This window comes from Pyrus communis, chromosome 11 (genome assembly GCF_963583255.1).
Source record: "Pyrus communis chromosome 11, drPyrComm1.1, whole genome shotgun sequence".
Classification (NCBI taxonomy): Eukaryota; Viridiplantae; Streptophyta; class Magnoliopsida; order Rosales; family Rosaceae; genus Pyrus; species Pyrus communis.
The window spans coordinates 8750206-8766320 of NC_084813.1; the positions used below are offsets into that span (position 1 = coordinate 8750206).

Below are 16115 nucleotides of genomic sequence, written 5' to 3' on the forward strand. Positions count from 1 at the left end.
TTAAGATTCATTTGAGAGTTGAAAGGATTATCAAAATCATCCTGCAAAATATATGCCTGCGGGTAAAATGAGCTCAACCATTCAATCCAGCTAAACCAAGCACTATTTGAGCAGTGTTTTTTTTCTTGTAAATATATGCAAGCAATTGGTTCAAGTTTTCAACTTGAAGTGTAAATTTAGACCAACCAGAAACAAGTTACAACTACTTCGATTCATATAGTTATATTAAAAGTCGCATAATTGAACCAAATCGTCTTTATCTACGTTTCACATTTGGAAATTTTATTCTTTGTTATCATAATTTAGTATAACATTTCGTAATATAAACTGCTTTAAACCCATTCCCCCTTCCAATTTGACACTATATCTCTATCAAATTTCTTCGTCTTTAAAAGTAAAAGCTTCATCAACCATTGTTTATTTATTTGTTTTTAACAATCGATATTATCTAGCCTAAGAGAGAAAATGAGCTTAGTCTCATAATGGCTTAACAATATTGTGGTTCAAATTCACCTCGGCGATAATCCATCCTAAGACCTTTCATTATAAGTAAAAAAAAAAATCACTAGACCGTAATACCAAGTTACGATGAAATGGATAACTCAACATATGGCTTTGTCAGTTTTGTCAGAGTAATTTGACATAAGGTGAGAAAAGGACAAAAAGCTCTAATAAAGTTGAGTAAATACAGGCGCTCATTTCCAGCCGTAGGATCAAAATAACAAAAGGCCTATCTAAAGGAAGATACTAGACAACGACAGAGGGAGAGAGATAACGAAGCGGGGTCTCTCACACTCATTTATTTTGTCTCACCATCGATGTGGATACAATCTCAGAAATTTCGGTATATCTTCGCCTTCTTAAGGTTAGGGTTTGCCTTTACACTATATAATTATACACATATATATATTTGTTGATTTTTATGAATCTGAAGTCGCAGTGTTGTTTTTGTTGTTCAAGTGCTGAATTTCCTGCTGCAAATGAGGCTAGTTATATATTTTTTTAATTTTAAATTATTGATTTTTTAGCTGATTAAGGCCTGATCTTGGATATAATTTTGTTAACTATTTTGGTATTTTTAATATGGAATTACTGATTGTTTAGATTCAACCAATGATCATCCTGAAATGGATGGATTGGATTCGACTCGAATTCGTTTTTGGAGTATTTGAATTGGGTGATTGGAGCATTTAGGGAATAAATTGATTTGAAAAAATCGATTATCCAAATATATTTATTTTGTTTTACAAAAGGATTATTATCTGAGTGAGACTATTTGTTGACCTGATTATTTCTGATCTTGGTTATTAATTTGTTTATCTTTTTGGTATTTTAATCATTGAATTACTCAACCAATGATCAACCTGAAATAGATGGATGCAATTCGAATCGAATTGGGATTTTGGAGTATCTGAATTGGGTAATTGTAATTGTTTAGGAAATAAATTGGATTTTATTTATTGGTTTCAGAAATACATTGGATTTACGAAAGCACTTTACATAAAGATTCTAATAAATATCTTTGCAATCTGATTTTTATTTTTTTATTCCTGTGTATGTAGTATGGATAGCAGTTTCAATTCCTTTATGCGAACTGTCAAATTCAAACTTGTTTGTGTCCAGACTGTATCTTAATGATTTTGAATTTGAAATAGGTGGCTTGACCTTAATTTGTCATCTCCGTGTGTCACTGTGCTCAGATGATGATTAAATATTGAGGCATTCGGGGGCGAGACTTGTTGTATGTACTCATAAGTTTTTGGAAGAGGAGAGGATGTCAAGTGGCCGAAACACCCACTGGTGTTACAATTGCAGGCAGCCAGTTCAGCTGAGAGGGCGAGATGCAGTTTGCCCAGGCTGCGATGGAGGATTTGTTCAAGAACTTGATGATATGGTTCATATCAGCCCAATGGATTTCTTTGGGCTGGACAATGATGATGATCCTGACAGGAGGTTTGGGATCATGGAAGCTTTCTCAGCATTGCACCAATTGACAGACAGAAGGCCTAATGATAGCATTAGGGGAAGACCAGATTTAGTTCCAGAGCGTAACCCGGCGTTTGCTCCTCTATTGATTTTTGGTGGCCAAATTCCTTTTCGACTGTCTGGAAACGGTGCTTTTGAAGCTCTTTTCAATGGGTCGCCTGGAATTGGTGTGACACGGGGTAATGTTGGGGATTATTTTGTAGGTCCTGGCTTAGAAGAACTATTTGAGCAGCTTTCAGCTAATGACCGGCGAGGCCCTGCCCCAGCCTCCAGAGGTTCAATTGATGCAATGCCTACTGTTAAGATCACAAATAGGCATCTCCGTTCTGATGCGCACTGTCCTGTTTGCAAGGACAAATTTGAGCTGGGATCTGAAGCAAAGCAAATGCCTTGTGACCATCTGTACCACACTGATTGTATCGTACCATGGCTAGTCCAACACAATTCGTGCCCTGTTTGCCGCCAAGAACTGCCTCCACAAGGTCCGCAAGGAGCGGGAAGCAGTCGTAGCTCAAATAGTCGAAGTAGAAGCAGTAGTTTTGGTAGTAATACCAGTGCAAGGGAGAGTGCTAGAGAAAACCAAGGGAGGCGAAACCGTTTCTCATCTCTGTGGCCGTTTCGCTCATCTAGTTCCAGCTCTAGCTCAAGCACTAGTCATAACCCAACAACTGAAAGTAGCCCATCAACTATGCGGGAACATAATAACGAGATGGAGTATTCAGGATGGCCATTCGACTACTAGGGTTATGGTGTTCACGTAATTGCTAGCTTTCTTTCGCTGGGATCAGAATCTGGAGCTGTCAGTTGAACTAAGCAAATTGCTAGTGGTGAGTATGGGTTTGAGACCCTTTATCTGTATTACTGTATGTTGTTGAAAGGTGCTTTTGGTGTTTAATATGCCTCTTTCCATGTAAATGACTGTTTCCCTTCTATGTTGGATTATTATTTGTGCTTCTATGTTGTTCTTGACTTTCCATTTTATTATTTGTGCTCCATTGAGATAATTACAGGTTTTTGTGTAGGTAATTGGATATTAAGTTTGATTAAGTATTGAATGGTATGTTAAGCATGATCAAGTGGCTCAAGACTTGTTATGAATCCGAAGTAATTTCTGCACACCACTGTTTATTTTTGGTGTCCGTGTTAAATAATTTCAAGGAAAATCAACATGCATGCACAAATACACAGGTGCGCGCGGAAGGAGAAGTTCGGAATTGGAATTTTTCCACTGTTTCAACGAAAATCAAATTACATCATTCCTTTTTATTTTTATATGAATTTTGTTCGATATTTTTGGACTCGCTATGAAAAATTAGGAAATTGTTGATCAATTTAGATGGGAATCAAAATTTGCAATCCACTTCTATTGTAATGCTCGAAGGTCTGAGTGTGTTGCATCGTGAGCAAACAACACCGTCAAATAATAATCACGATTCACATACAAATAATGCTTTTTGTAAGTTATAAAGTAGAGAGAAATACTGTTAGACAACCGTCGTGATTGGCATAAAAATTGATAATGAAGTTCTGAAGTTGTTGGAGTAGAGAAGTTGTTGGAACTACACACACACTCTCTCACATTTACATATAATGAAATGGAATGTTCTAGGGAGGAGCTGGAGCTGCTGCCTGTTTTGGTGCGTTGGTTGGGATAGATTGTGATCAATTACAATAGACTTAAGTCCAATTCGTTGTTTATTGTGTCAAAATGTGAGATGAACATGATAGACCGGGTTATTTAACATATCCTTATGCATGAGTTACAAGTTTCTACCAATCCAATATTATTCTTAAGGTCCAATCTCATCCGGAGAGAGGTGGTAAATTAGAAAAGCACCTCTGTCTTTACCGGGATTTTAGCTGCTCTGTGACCTCCACCATCAAAACCTCAACCATCCAGTTCATTCATTCCTCAAAAAAGCCGAAAACCAAAACCTCCCCAAAACAACAACTTTAACAAAACAAAAACCACAAGGAAAAAAAATTATCAAAAAACATTTGTGTTTGCGTGCTAATTTCTCAAAACATGCACCCCACGTTCCTCCAACCCAACCGAAAACTATCAAAAAAAGAAAACAAAATTAACTAACCCATCAAATCTTCCCAATCATTCCCCTCCACATTTTTGTCAAAACTTACCATTTCCTCAGAAAAAGGAAGAAGAAGAAGAAACAACAAGAACAGCAACAAAAAAACAACAAGAACAAGTCTTGTTTCTTAAGTCATTTGGATTTGGAAGCTCTCTTCCCTCTCCAGCAAGAAATCGCGTAACCGACAAAATAGATCCCTCTCGCCCTCCTCTCCCTTCTCCCAATAGGTTGAACAGCAGTCATGCCTTGTTCTCCGTTGTTCATTCTATAAAAGTCTTCCTCAAAAAGCTGAGAATGGTTCGGGCGCTCGAAGAAGAAGAAGAGGATTACAAGTCTAGATTGTATCATTTCAAAGGAATGCATGAAAATGCCGGAAGGCATACAAAGAGCTTGAGCATCGAGAGTGCTACCGTGTTAGAGTTTCAGGACGATGATAAGAAGGCTTCATCGAGAAGTAGTAATGGAGCTCAAGGCTCTAAATCGCAGTTGAGCAAAGACGAAGCTGCTGCTAGAGAAGCGAGGGAAAAGCAACAGCAAACAGGTGACGATTTGTAACGTATACATTTTTTTTTTTTTTTTTTGAGTTATGAATTATTTATCGCTTGTTGGGTTTGATTCAGATATGGAACAGATGAAGGAGAGGTTCGCGAAATTGCTTCTGGGTGAAGATATGTCCGGTGGAGGTAAGGGTGTTTCGTCAGCGTTGGCATTGTCGAATGCTATTACAAATCTTGCCGGTATGTATACAATCAATATGGTTTGTATTAGTGCAAAGGCTAGCATTTTTTTTTTTTTTTTTATTAATTTTTGGATTGCATCACTCACCATTCCTTTCCGAACGCAATGCAGCTTCTGTTTTTGGGGAACAAACTCGCCTAGAACCCATGTCCACCGAGAGGAAAAAGAGGTGGAGAAAAGAAATAGATTGGTTCTTGTGTGTCAGTGATTACATAGTTGAATTTGTTGCTTCGCAACAGAAGGGCAAGGATGGAACTAACATGGAGGTACAATCTCCTCTTTTGTTCCTTGTCACATACGCGTTTGCACTCGCATTTCACATTCTGTTAAGAACTTGTGTGTTTTGATCTAACAGATAATGGTGACTCAGCAACGAACAGATCTTCACATGAACATCCCTGCCTTGCGTAAGCTCGATGCAATGCTTATCGTAAGTCTTGTTAACATTTTTTTTTAAGAAAACTCGGATTAATGGATTATTTTTCTGTAACAAAACTTCTAACGGATTATGCAGGATTGTCTAGATAACTTCCAAGAAAAGCAAGAGTTCTATTATGTATCCAAAGATGCTGATGAGAAAGAGAAAGGATCTGCAAAGAGAAAAGATGACAAATGGTGGCTACCTACTCCTAAAGTTCCACCAAATGGTTTATCAGACGCGGCACGAAAGTTCATACAATATCAAAAGGATTGCGTCAACCAAGTGCTTAAAGCAGCTATGGCCATCAATGCTCAAGTTTTAACAGAAATGGAGATCCCCGAAAACTACATTGAATCCCTCCCCAAGGTAAAGAAAGCCTTACATTACATGAGGCTTGATGAGTTCTATAACCGCGTTCTGATATTGGGTTTGGTTTGTCGATTTTTGCAGAATGGGAGGGCAAGTCTTGGTGACACAATCTACCGAAGCATTACAGTTGAATTCTTTGATCCTGACCAATTTCTTTGCAGCATGGACTTATCATCAGAGCACAAAATTCTAGACCTCAAGAACAAAATGGAGGCCTCCATGGTGATATGGAAGCGAAAGATGAACCAAAAAGATGGGAAATCGGGTTGGGGCTCTGCAGTAAGCTTGGAGAAAAGAGAACTTTTTGAAGAGAGAGCAGAGACAATCTTACTCCTCCTCAAGCAGAGGTTCCCTGGAATCCCTCAATCGTCACTCGACGTTAGTAAAATCGAATACAATGCGGTAAGAACATAATTTATCCCTAGATTTTGAGTACTGTGCACATTTTCACACAAAAAATACTGCAGAAAAAAGTAAATCACTTATAAAGTATTTGATCGTGTTTATGAACTTATGCATATGCTTGTTCTTTGGTTTTACAGGATGTTGGACAGGCTATTCTGGAAAGCTATTCAAGAATACTAGAAAGCTTGGCCTTCACAGTTTTGTCGCGGATCGAAGATGTGCTTTATGCTGATTTTGCTACTCAGAATCCATCACATGTAGCCTGTAAACGGCCCTATTTAGAAGACACTACAATTGCAACTTCTCCGGATAGGTCTTCTAAAGAAGAAAATGCCGGTGGGGAGACACCCTGTTCAATGACACTGTCGGATTTCATGGGTTGGGGCGCAGATCAATCTGAGACCGAGCCAAAAAAGGACCCGGATGCTGCGGATGAGGACAATTGTGAGGTTAAGCATCCACATATGCAGAAGATTGCAAACATAGTGACCAACAAGAAGATTTCCTATCTAGAGAACTTAGGTGGATTGAGAAGTCCAACGGCACGCCACTAACAGTGTCAACAGGGGAAAATCGGAGAAGAAGGAGCGAAAAAATGAGGAACTAACGAGACGGATACAGAAATGTAAAGGAGCAAGAAGGCCTAAGACTTCAAATGTAAATTTCACAGCACTCATTGGCATCCTTGGAGTTGTGTGATGTTCATTCTATTCCTTCCTTTCGTGTACATAGGGAAGAAGGAGGAGGAAAACAAATGAGGGTTTGTAGACCGACTGAAAAAATATAATTTTGATGACTTCTCTTAGACGTATCTTAATTTTGTTCCTCCCCTATTTGTACTCCAGATTCTTCCTACTGTCTGCAATATTTTTTCACCGATTTTCGTCATGATATGAAGATTTCAAACTTAACCAAAAGCACGAGGACAAACGTCCATCCGTGTCCACTTTGTCGAAAGAGGTTCTAAGTTGAAATCTTACGGACGAACAGCAATATATTAAAACATGAATGGCAGTTCCCAAATTGCACCAGAAAAAATACCTTTGACGTATTGCCAAACTTAGGGGTTTTAATTCTGCATTACACGTGCTTTACAAGTACAAAATAGAGAAACAATTACACACACATGATGAAAAGCTTGAGAAAATGAGGATTAAATCCCAAATAAAATTTAGATCTTGCCACGTGGGCCCAACTTGGGTGGAAGTTGTGGGCCCTTCTTGATTGGCAGAAGGTCGTCGGAGGCAGTGGCACTAAGGTAGGCAATGGTGGAAGCTCCTCCCAATATCAAGAACTTGAGGAGTAAGCCTCTCTTGGTGAATGGAGCGGCAAATGTCTCAAAGAACTTGCTCTGCACTCAGATTCAACAACTTAATTAACTCAAACAATGCTTGGATAAGGTTCAAGAAGTCAAATTTCCCTTAATCAGTATAGAATGTAGGAAATTTTTTAGCAATGCCTCATGAACTGAATGTCAAGACTTGGCTCTTGAATTTTTAATTCGGTATCAAACACCTAATCGTTTAAAAAGTGTCAATTTGTCCGCTATCATCACATTTGTTAAATTGAGGGTTATTTTTATCTGTTCAAGTAGAGTAAATGAACATTAAATGTGAAAATTTGACGGTGAAGGCAAACTGGCACGTTCTAAATATTAGAAGGTGGTTCCGTAACTGATTATAAACGAAAAAAAGATCTTAAGTTCAAGAAACATCGATACAAATTTCTCCCTGAAAAGCTAATGTGAGATTATTATTCCAAAGCCATCATTAGCAAGATTAAATCAGACGAGCAAACTAGATATTAATTAATGATTAATTTATTAACCATGGAGGGAACTTTTGGAACAACATTTTTCTAGAGTGTGATAAGTAATGTAATATCTGAGATTTTCCAGCAAAGGCTTTCATAGCTCAGTTGGTTAGAGCACCCGTTTAGTAAGCGGGAGGTCTTGAGTTCAACTCTCAATGAAAGCATTTTGTGTTTTTTTTTTTTGCATTTTTTTTAATTGATAAACACATGAAAGAAATTCTAATTTAGTCTCAGAACCTGAAGAGGGTTGTAAGGTGAGGGGGCATCTGAACCGTACAAGTCCCACTTCCCGGTGGTGTTGCCCAGATCCTCAAGGTCAAAGTAGACGCTCTTGTCTCCGTACTTGGCCACCACAGCACCACTCCTAAACCACCGCAGACCACACCAGTAATATTACTCAACGCACCCATCACAATGCATAAAGAACAAGAAACAACAAGCATTTGCTATTTTTAAATATTTATGTTGCAGTACCTGATATTTTTTGTTCTGATGCTCTGGCGAGTGGGCTTCACAACGAGCTTTGTTCCGGTGAGGGAGCTTCCGCCGAGGCCGTTAATGGTGGCCGGTTGAACGGCTGCTAGGGTTGCCAGAGATGCCATGGCCTTACAATAATACTGGTCTACTGCTACTCTTTCAGTATCTGGACTTACCTTTCTTTTTCTCTTCTGTTTCTCGGTTGCATTAAGGGGCGTGGGGAACTCAGCGTGATTGGGTTTTTGATCTTTTGCATGGATCTTAGCTTGACACGTGGCGAGATGAGTTTTGTTTAGAGGATATGAACTTCACTTAAAGGCTGCCACCTGGAGTGGAAGCTGGATAAGCCTATCCTTGTTGGATCGTATTCACAACTCTACTCCATATTTTATTAGTTATGATCTATGACTTTCTTTAATCAGTATAATGATGATCAAATCGTATGTTTACTTTAAAATATTATATATATATATATATATATATATCATATCGGGGATTTTTTAGCTATTCGTTCATATGGTGTTTGTACAATCTTATCTATAAATTCAAATTATTGCCTGAAACGAAAAATTATGTTTTAGATAAAATTTAAAATTAGTCTGAAAGACTCTCTAAATTCTCTCTGTGTTGCTGCAGAAACTCAACCCTAGACATGAGTTTTAGCCGTTGCTTCTTTTTCTTGCTCGGGGTCAACAGCAACTCCACTACTGCCTCCCTTTTTTCCTCCTCCCTGCCTCCCTTCTCCATTGTCCTTCCCTCATTTCCTCCGCTCTCATCTCCTCTGCCCCTTCCCCTACACAATGTCCCACCCTCTCTTTCTTCCCTCTTTCAAGTCTTCTTCCTTCACTATTACAATATGGGCTATCACCGGCGAACCAAAAACCGACAAGAAGTCCAATTTCTATCGGAAATTTGACACAAATCCAACATAAAACAATATAATGTCGGATTGGAATAGCGGCACCAATGCCAACGTCACGAAAAGGCTTCAGTGTCGGTTTGTTCTCTTAATCCACCACTACTCAGTGTTGGTTAAAAGCGACACTGATGTTGACGTCGGATTAAAGTGACGTATACTTCAACATTACGTCGGTTTAAAGCGACGTGCACTAGCAATTTAACTATAAAATATCCAACCTACTATCTGTCACATCCCGGCCCGGGCGGGACTACTTCCCGGGCCCGACTCCACTACCGTAGCACGATATTGTCTGCTTTGAGCTTACCATTCCTTCACGGTTTTGTTTTTGGGAACTCACGAGCAACTTCCCAGTGGGTCACCCATCATGGGATTGCTCTAGCCCCCTTCTCGCTTAACTTCGGAGTTCCTACGGAACCCGAAACCAGTGAGCTCCCAAAAGGCCTCGTGCTAGGTTTAAGGATCACTCCCCTGGGCGATGTGGGATGTCACACTATCGGTTTTAACTGACATCATGATAAAATTAAACAAATAAAATATCCCTTAACTGATGTTAAATAAAAATTAAATAAATAAAATATACAAACTAGTAACAGTCTTAACCGACACCACCTTTGTTAATAATAATAAAAAAATGTAAAAATATGTCCCTGCATTTGTTTTCAATTAATTGTAACTAAAAAACATTATACAACCTCCTCTCCCCCCCCCCCTCCCCCCCAAAAAAAAAAAAAAACCATTATATAACCAAAATAATAAATTTCAAGTATAGGCCAAAACAAACATTAATAAAAATAATTAATAATAAAAATAATGCCAAAATATACAAATATTTTACATCTAACATTCCACATAATATACAAATAACACATATATAGGAGCTATTAGAGAACCGGTTACAAGATGAAGATAAAAAAACTAACAATTAAATATAATACTAATCAGAGCTCCATGCTTGCATTTAATACTAGCAGCTGCCATGATGCTTTCCCATGCTTGCCTTTGTCGAAGACCACAGATCCTGTAGCTCCATGCTTTCCAGTGTCCTTACTCTTCAAATCCAAAATGAACATGCATGAATTTTTATATGGATTTTCGAATTGCTGATCTTACTGAACAAGAACATAAAAAAGGAGTTCAGTGGAGATTATACCTTTAAATGACAGATCTAGAATGGAGACAACTCTGTGGTGGTTTTTCCTTAAGATGCGATTTGGGGCTGTACCAGTGGTTGCATTGTGTTTTTATTTGTATTCTTATTTTTTTTATACAAATCTCAGGTCCCTGCAAAAGAAAAAACACAAGCATGAGGGGTTGAATATTTTTTTTTCTTGTATGGTATATTTCAATCGATGAACCTGAGTGCATGAATCAGCAAGGGAGGGTGAGAAGTTTACCTTTGAGTGCGTCAACACCAAGATCGATGCTGCTGCCTTTCTGGTGATGCAATAAATCCATGGTTGTGAGGTCTTATGGGTTGATGATGGAAGATTAAGGTTTGGTTTGCAAAAAAGGAGGTTAAGGTTTGAGAAAATGTGGAGAGATGAGCTGCGGTTTTAGGGTATGCTTGGAAGAAGGGAGAGATAAATTAGGGAGGTTAGCCTCTGGGCTTGAGGTGAAGCCTCTTGAAATGAACTAGTGAACTTTCTGACACTCTTTATTGGAAATCACAGCGTCGGTTTGAAATAATGTTGGTGTCGGTCTTAACAAACACCAACTTTTGACACACTTTTTGAAATTCACGTAGCGTTGGTTTAATGAAACTCGCGTTGAATTAAAAGATGATAGCATCAGTTAAAACCAACACCAACTTCTGACACACTTTTTGAAATTCACGTAGCGTCAGGTTAATGAAACTTGCGTCGAATTAAAAGATGATAGCGTCGGCTAAACCCGACACCAACTTTTGACACACTCTTGAAATTCACATAGCGTCGGTTTAATGAAACTCGCGTCAAATGAAAAAAATGATAGCATCGGTTAAAACCAACACTAAGTCTCTCCATCCATTTCCTCATGCAGAACAAGCGGGAAATTTCCCGCCTAATATTTCAAATTATCCGACCAATGTCGTCGGCTAAAAGCGACAACATACTAGTTTTAAAAAAAAAAAATGTTTAACCCAAAGAAAAAAAATAACCACCTCTTTTTTTTATTTTTTTTGTTATCTCATATAACATTTTAAGATTTTAATAAATAAAATACGTAATAAAAAATAGAAATATAATTTTATTATATAATATCATCACATTATAATTGAAACATAGTCTAATTAATACTTAAAATACATAAAATAATTAATATACTTTAACTTCGATTTTGATTATTTTTTATAGCTACACTCCTTGATCCTATATGAATATAATGAATGAATTCGATCTTTAATTTAAAATATTTACACTAGTAGATACCACAAAATCTTATGTTATACTTAATGAAAGTATAAATAAACTCTAAGTGTTAGTGAATCTATCGTTTTGATGGAATACGTAGCCTACGAAACTAATTTCAATGATCCAACCATTAAACTTGTTTGTATATGCATCGAGATCGCAAACGCCAAAACTTGGAAAAAACAAACATTCATAGATCGATTAATAGGACAAAATGATTCGACGATTATAAACGAAAAATCACGATTTAACGGTTATTTTAACTTCAATTTTGATGATTTTTTATAGCTACACTCCTTAACCCTATATGAATACAATTAATGAATTCGATCTTCAATTTAAAATATTTACGCTAGTGGATACCACAAAATCTTATGTTATACTTAATGAAATTATAAATAAACTCTAAGTGTTAGTGAATCTATCATTTTGATGGAATACGCATCCTACGAAACTAATTTCAATAATCCAACCGTCAAACTTGTTTGTATATGCTTGGAGACCGCATAGTCCAAAAATCGCAAAAAACAAACATTCAGAGGTCAAGTAACGGGACAAAACTTTTTGACGGTTATAAACGAAAAATCACGATTTAATGGTTATTTTAACTATGATTTTGATAATTTTTTAACAGCTATACTCCTTAACCCTATATGAATACAATGAATGAATTCAATCTTCAATTTAAAATATTTACACTAGTAGATTCCACAAAATCTTATGTTATACTTAATGAAAATATAAATAAACTCTTAAGTGTTAGTGAATTTATTGTTTTGATGGGATACACATTCTACGAAACTAATTTCAACGATCCAACTATCAAACTTGTTTATATATGCTTCAAGATCGCATACGTCAAAAATTGCAAAAAACAAACATTCAGAGATCAAGTAACTGGACAAAACTTTTTTACGGTTATCAACAAAAAATCATGATTTAACGGTGATTTTAACTCCGATTTTGATGATTTTTTACAGCTACACTCCTAGACCTTATATGAATACAATGAATGAACTTGATCTTCAATTTAAAATATTTACACTAGTGGATACCACAAATCTTATGTTATACTTAATGAAAGTACGAATAAACTCTTAGGTGTTAGTGAATCTATTGTTTTGATGGGATACACATTCTACTAAACTAGTTTCAACAATCCAACCGTCAAACATGTTTGTATATACTTCTAGATTGCATGCGCCAAAAATCGCAAAAAACAAACATTCAGAGATCAAGTAACGAGACAAAACTTTTCGACTGTTATAATAGAAAATTCACGATTTAACGGTTATTTTAACTCCGATTTTGATGATATTTTACCGCTACACTCTTTGATCCTATATGAATACAATGAACTAATTTGATCGTTAATTTAAAATATTTATAGAAGTGGATATCACAAAATCTTATGTAATGATGATCGATGAAAATTGAGGATTTTGTAAAATGAATAACATGCAAGTTTTAAGTTCCATTGGCAAGGTTTAAACTTTTGAGAAATGTTTCACAACCTTGAAAACAAAAACTCTTTCATTTTGCATATCCTTGCACATTTAACATTTTGTAATAGACTAGTAGTGTATGGATGTGTGTTTATTCAACTCTTATTTTCGATTGTAGATGTAGTACTTAAACGACAAATTTATTTTAATGTTTTGAAGTAATATTTATGTGGCGATGTATGGTATGTGCAAATTTAAGGAAAAAAAATATTTTTTTCTTAACGGGTGTTACACAAAAACGACAGACACGACCCGTTTGCCAAGCCTAGTTGCGTGCCACATCATAAACTCATCCTTAAGAAAGATGCAAGAGAGGAAGAAGAAAACACAGGGGAGAGTACCATCAATCTGTTGCTTACAACCGACACTGAGTTTCAAAATATTAAAAAAAGAGTAATGCTATTCATACCATATTTTTATACTACATTTCTATACCATCTTAGATGACATCTGATGTGGACAGTCACATCATTTGAAAAAATTGCAAAACCCAAGGAAAGGAAAGAGAAAGATCCCTCGTATACTACAATCACCATTTAATTAACTAGTTTTTCTTAATTATTAGTTTATTAAATAATGAATTAAATTAAAAAATCTGATTAATTCAAATGATGTGGTTGGTATGAAAATGTAGTACAAAAACATGGTATGAATAACATTACTCTAAAAAACTAAAATATGTGTCACTTAGAACCAACGCAGGCTTTAAAATATTAAAAAAAAAAATAATTAGTGTCAGCTAGAAGCGACACTAATACTTTATGTCGCTTAAAAGTGACACTATTTTTTTTTTAAGCGATACCATTATTTAAAAATTATTAAAATGTATGTCGGTTATAAGTGACATTAAATGTTTATGTCAGTTAAAAGTGACATAGACAATTTATGACGCTTACAAGTGACAGTAAATCCGACATCATGTTCAATAGTTGTTGCAAATGTCTTGTCCGCCACTATATTATATTAAACTGACATTACCCACTGACACTATAAGGCCTTTTTGTAGTAGTGCTTCTTCTTTTATTTTGGTTCTCCTCTGAGTTTTATCTTAGTTTTCTCTGAGTTTGGTCTCAATTATCCCTGAGTATATCTCATACTTGGGCTTCATGCCCCTTATCCAGCGTTTTCGCCTGCATTTAGTGCTTTCTATTATTTACTTTTCCTTCCCCTTCCTCCTTAGCCGTGATATTCCGTCCCCACCCCATCATATGCTTAGATATGTGGACTTCAGTCCGAGATTGGATATCAGATCTACTTCCCTCCCCTAACTGAGTCTGATCCTCATTGAGGCCAAGTGTTATGCAGGCTCGGCCACAATATGGGTATTTGATATACTCCCTTAGCCTCACTTTCTATCCATAAGCTACTTTGTTTGTATATATTTGCAGGGGGTCATGAAGGAGATTTGGATATGATGTCTACTTTTTCAGTTCGAAGGTTGGCGTCCTTTGAGAATGTGATGATGATGTCGGTTTGGTTTATACTGTTTGAGATTAGTTTTTTTGTTGTTTGTTTTTTGCTGCCTTTGGGCCTAAGTTTATGTTAGCCTCTCGTTATATCTTAGGTTGCAACTTTCCTTTTATTTGGGCCATTTATTTTTACTAATGTTGTTAAGCAGATTTTTTTAGTTTTCTTTGGCCTTATACTAATTTTTAATGGAAGTAATATTGTTTGACAAAAAATAAAAATAAAAATAAAAAAGTTTAAAACGAAAATATGTATGAGTCAAGGGCTTGACAATTACTTGTTTAGCCAATTGGTGGCATGTCTTCCTGTCCTTTTTGTTTCATAAAAATGGCTCAATATTGAAACCTAAAAACTAAACGATTTTGACACTAAAAGTTATGTTTTTCTTTCCTTTTTGTTTCAAAGAAGGACATCCTTACTATAAAATGTCCCTTGATTACTAAAGTCTCATGCCATCATTTAGTCAGTGATATCTAGTTTTACTTTTCATTTTGTGGGCCTTTTCTTATACATTTCTTCTACATTTATCCTAATATTGTTCCTTTACTCTTCTGTGTAACTCCTTTCTCACGTGTTTCTCCCTTATTTCTAACACAAAAATTAAAATTAAAAACTAGATGGTCATCAAACCTAACTTAGAATTTTACTAGAATTTGTAATTATTATCCAGTTAATATGAGGAAGGTGTTATTGCCACCCATAAAAGCCATAAGGGAGAGAGAAGTATTGTAATGATTTTTTGGAATGCTAATATCAATTCACAAGATTACCATGTGAAGTCAATATTAATATGCAATTGGTAGTTTGGGTTAAAGAGTTAAAAAAAAAAGATGTATAATTGAAGATTAATACCAGAAAGTGAATTCACAACATAATTTCAGTTACCATAATAAGGAATCTAGGGTGCGTTTGTTGCACCAGATTATCTCAGATTGGACTAGCTTTAAATACTAGACTGGACTGGCTTAGACTAGACTAAGCTAGACTAATTTAGTGAAGCGTTTGGAGTAGTGTTAGACAAGAAACGCAGGGGCCTAAACTAACAATAAATTATTATTATTATATTTCAATTTATTTTCTATTAAAATATTAAAATGAATATATGGAAAAATAAAAGGGCATAGCCCTCTGCTTCTTCTTCCTCACGAATTGCCCGTGCTCCTCTGCAACTTGAAGAATTATTGAATTTTCAATATCAAAGCTAACCCCCAATCAAAACCCAAAAAACAAAGATCTAAATTTCCAATAACAAAGAGAAAATTTTGATTATTACAAAAAAAAAAAAAAAACCCTAAAAAGACCCAACTGATTGTTGGTGCTTTTTTCCAAGCTTGGGGGTTGTTGAATCCGATCTGAAACCCAGATCCAAATTCCAATCTTGTTTGCAACTTAAAAAATGAGATGGAGAAGATGCTCGACTGCAAATCCGCGTCGTACTTGACCAAAATCAAGGCCTCCAACAATTAATTTCAAAGTGTGTTCAAGCTGAATCAGTAATTTTGAATTAAAACCCTTTGTAGGTTGAGGTCGTTC

At 36.1% G+C, this 16115-nt stretch overlaps 3 protein-coding genes and 1 non-coding gene across 8 annotated transcripts; 3 read left to right on the forward strand and 1 right to left on the reverse strand.

Moving 5' to 3' along the window:
* The first annotated feature begins 765 nt into the window (after positions 1 to 765).
* LOC137707447 (probable E3 ubiquitin-protein ligase RHC1A) lies at positions 766 to 3012 on the forward strand. 5 transcript variants are annotated; one of them, XM_068446317.1, is made up of 2 exons: positions 766 to 865; positions 1701 to 3012. In XM_068446317.1, the coding sequence occupies exon 2, from the start codon at positions 1775 to 1777 to the stop codon at positions 2726 to 2728; it is 954 nt and encodes a 317-aa protein (XP_068302418.1). In that variant the 5' UTR covers positions 766 to 865; positions 1701 to 1774; the 3' UTR covers positions 2729 to 3012. The 5 variants fall into 5 exon arrangements, with proteins under 5 accessions (XP_068302418.1, XP_068302416.1, XP_068302420.1 ...); XM_068446315.1 differs by having other exon boundaries at positions 769 to 865; positions 1656 to 3012; XM_068446319.1 differs by having other exon boundaries at positions 824 to 844.
* Positions 3013 to 4140: 1128 nt separating this feature from the next.
* Positions 4141 to 6861, forward strand: LOC137749347 (rop guanine nucleotide exchange factor 12-like). Its single transcript, XM_068489446.1, has 7 exons — positions 4141 to 4617; positions 4697 to 4813; positions 4926 to 5080; positions 5170 to 5244; positions 5329 to 5601; positions 5686 to 6006; positions 6147 to 6861. Exons 1-7 carry the CDS (start codon positions 4371 to 4373, stop codon positions 6561 to 6563), a joined length of 1605 nt encoding a protein of 534 aa, XP_068345547.1. The 5' UTR covers positions 4141 to 4370; the 3' UTR covers positions 6564 to 6861.
* A 129-nt stretch (positions 6862 to 6990) lies between these two features.
* LOC137749346 (photosystem I reaction center subunit VI-2, chloroplastic-like) lies at positions 6991 to 8511 on the reverse strand. The gene is made up of 3 exons (XM_068489445.1): positions 8296 to 8511; positions 8059 to 8185; positions 6991 to 7360 (listed from the first exon to the last, which is right to left on the reverse strand). The coding sequence occupies exons 1-3, from the start codon at positions 8421 to 8423 to the stop codon at positions 7181 to 7183; spliced, it is 435 nt and encodes a 144-aa protein (XP_068345546.1). The 5' UTR covers positions 8424 to 8511; the 3' UTR covers positions 6991 to 7180.
* On the forward strand, positions 7912 to 7985 carry TRNAT-AGU (transfer RNA threonine (anticodon AGU)). Its single transcript has one exon. It is a non-coding gene; the product is annotated as a tRNA-Thr (tRNA).
* Positions 8512 to 16115: the final 7604 nt, after the last annotated feature.